General features: G+C 36.7%; 1 protein-coding gene across 1 annotated transcript in view; it reads right to left on the bottom strand.

Moving 5' to 3' along the window:
• The window catches only part of LOC107553536 (phosphatidylcholine:ceramide cholinephosphotransferase 1-like), a 50,860-nt gene that overhangs the window by 3,031 nt on the left and 45,560 nt on the right, over positions 1-2,269 (bottom strand). The window contains exons 3-5 of the mRNA XM_016235803.1: positions 1,699-1,816; positions 983-1,136; positions 534-700 (exon numbers count right to left, since the gene is read on the bottom strand). Of these exons, the coding sequence (XP_016091289.1) occupies positions 534-700; positions 983-1,136; positions 1,699-1,816 (439 nt within the window). The remainder of the gene's footprint in view (positions 1-533; positions 701-982; positions 1,137-1,698; positions 1,817-2,269) is intronic.

Below are 2,269 nucleotides of genomic sequence, written 5' to 3'. Positions count from 1 at the left end.
CGTGCACACCTACCACCTAGGTGGAATTTTAGACGGGTGGCAAAGCCTAACGTGCCCACCCACCACTTACGTGGATTTTAGAAAAGCGGCAAAGGATAACATGCACACTTACCACTCACGTGGATTTTAGAAGGTGCGCAATGAGCACTCTTCGGGTTCTATTGTCACCCGGACGTAATGGCCGGTCGGGAAAGAAATATATCAAATGCAGATGTTACTGAGTGAAGAAAGTAACACACACACACAGTATATATATATATATACTGTGTGTGTGTGTTACTTTCTTCACTCAGTAACACACACACACAGTATATATATATATATATATGTTTTATGGTAATTTAATGATCACAAAAAATGTGTTTCATTGCAGTTCTATTGAATTTTCTTTTCATTGGCAAGCTGCATAGATAAGAAACGCATATAAATATTGATTATCACTTTAAATATATCTTAGAAAAATGATATGTTAATTCATAATTGATTTAATTTAGTACATAAATAAAAGTACAAGGTACAAACTCCAAATGTACCTGTTGATTGGCCATTGTATGGTACCACCAGAAGAGGCGTGTGGTCATGAAGTAGGCCAACACCACATCAATGGTGTAATGGTCATGAGCCAACAGGATGCAGAAGATACCGACCGCACTCAGGCACCAGCAGATCCAGTGATACCACCAGAACCTCCGTGGAGAATCTGTCACCCATTAAATGAAAAACGAAAAAAAAAAAAAAAATCGGTGTAATATTTTTATGGTGCAGGCAGACCTATGTACCAATCTAATGGTGTTATCAAACTAAGATGTTATCATTGGTTTTAAGTATTTTTGTGTATTGTGTAATAAAGAATTTTTAAAGTATCTGTTATTGCCCTTCATGTCCACTAGATGGCGTTATCAACAAACCACAACAACATTCAGAGGCTAAAAACCACATTCTAAAGTATGTTTTGACATGATTGTTTATGATGTTTACTCACACTCTTTAATAAAGAGGTATGTTAGTGTCAGCATCACTGTGTGTCCACTGTACAAGTAATCTCCACACAAAGAGTGAGAGCCAGTGATTGACAGGCCACCACCGGCCATCATTTTCATTACCCGCCGTGACTGTGCCTCCCAATCACCGAAGAGCTGGAACACACACACACACACACACACTTAAGTATATACAAGCACAAAAACATTTATAGACAGACAAACAACCAACATGTTATTTCATTAATTGTTGATGTTATCTTTATTACTTTATCCTCTCTCACAAACTTCAATTCAAAGGAATAGTTTACTCAAAAATAAATATTCTGCCTTCACTTTATTTCCTAGGGTATGGTTAATGCAAATTTTCTGATACAATGAAACTAGAAACCACACGGTGACGGTAAGTTCTTTGTGTGCAGACCGAAATATAGGTCATTAGTCAGATAATTTCTGCTGCAGCTCTAAAGCATCAGTTGCATGAGCATTTTTATATTTGGAAGCATGAGTGAGATCTGAAATTATGGCAGAGTGCAAGGTTTTTTGATGTTCACGTGTTTTCGTCTACCAATATGTGGTTTGAGCACTTGACCCTGTTTACACTTGTCTTTTGCACTATCCACTTCAGATAGTTATGCCTATTCTAGAATAACATTAACCTGCATAAAGGTCTAGTTTCAGTGACAAGCTACAAGTACAGTCGTCCTTCGACAGTTACCTTGGGGGAACACTTGAAGTGCATGCCTGGCACAGGTAATGTCGTAACATACATGGTCACGCATCTGTACAAATACAGAGTTCCCACAATAAAAAAGAACCGGCGACCGATTATGGACCTGCAAACAGAGAGAAATCAGGGTCAAAATCAGCTAGATCATAGGATAGGTAACATAGTTTATGGATCTCAATGGTGAAGAAAGCATTCTGGACTGTTTATCATGAGTCATGACAGAAGATGATTTAAGTTGTGATTCAGATGTTTAGGAGATTATGCCTTGAAATTCATTCAACAAGCTGGGATGAGCTTTACTTGGTGGATAATGCTGTGGTTCTCAACCAGCAAACTGCCAAGAAGGAGTTCAAGATGACTTAAAATTATTTAAAATAAGAGTTTTAAAATGGCTTTAAAAGCTAAAATAAATAAATCTGGGAATTCTCTCCCTCAACAATGGCTTTTTTCTTTGAAGAATGAGGATTCCCACAGCCTTGGAAAAACTGGATATAGGAATAAGCCTTATATATATATATATATATATATATATATATATATATATATATATATATATATA

This window comes from Sinocyclocheilus grahami, unplaced genomic scaffold (genome assembly GCF_001515645.1).
Source record: "Sinocyclocheilus grahami isolate Dianchi unplaced genomic scaffold, SAMN03320097.WGS_v1.1 scaffold18.1, whole genome shotgun sequence".
NCBI classification, from domain to species: Eukaryota; Metazoa; Chordata; class Actinopteri; order Cypriniformes; family Cyprinidae; genus Sinocyclocheilus; species Sinocyclocheilus grahami.
Note: the sequence above shows the minus strand (reverse complement) of the source record. Positions and strands in the feature narration are given on the sequence as shown.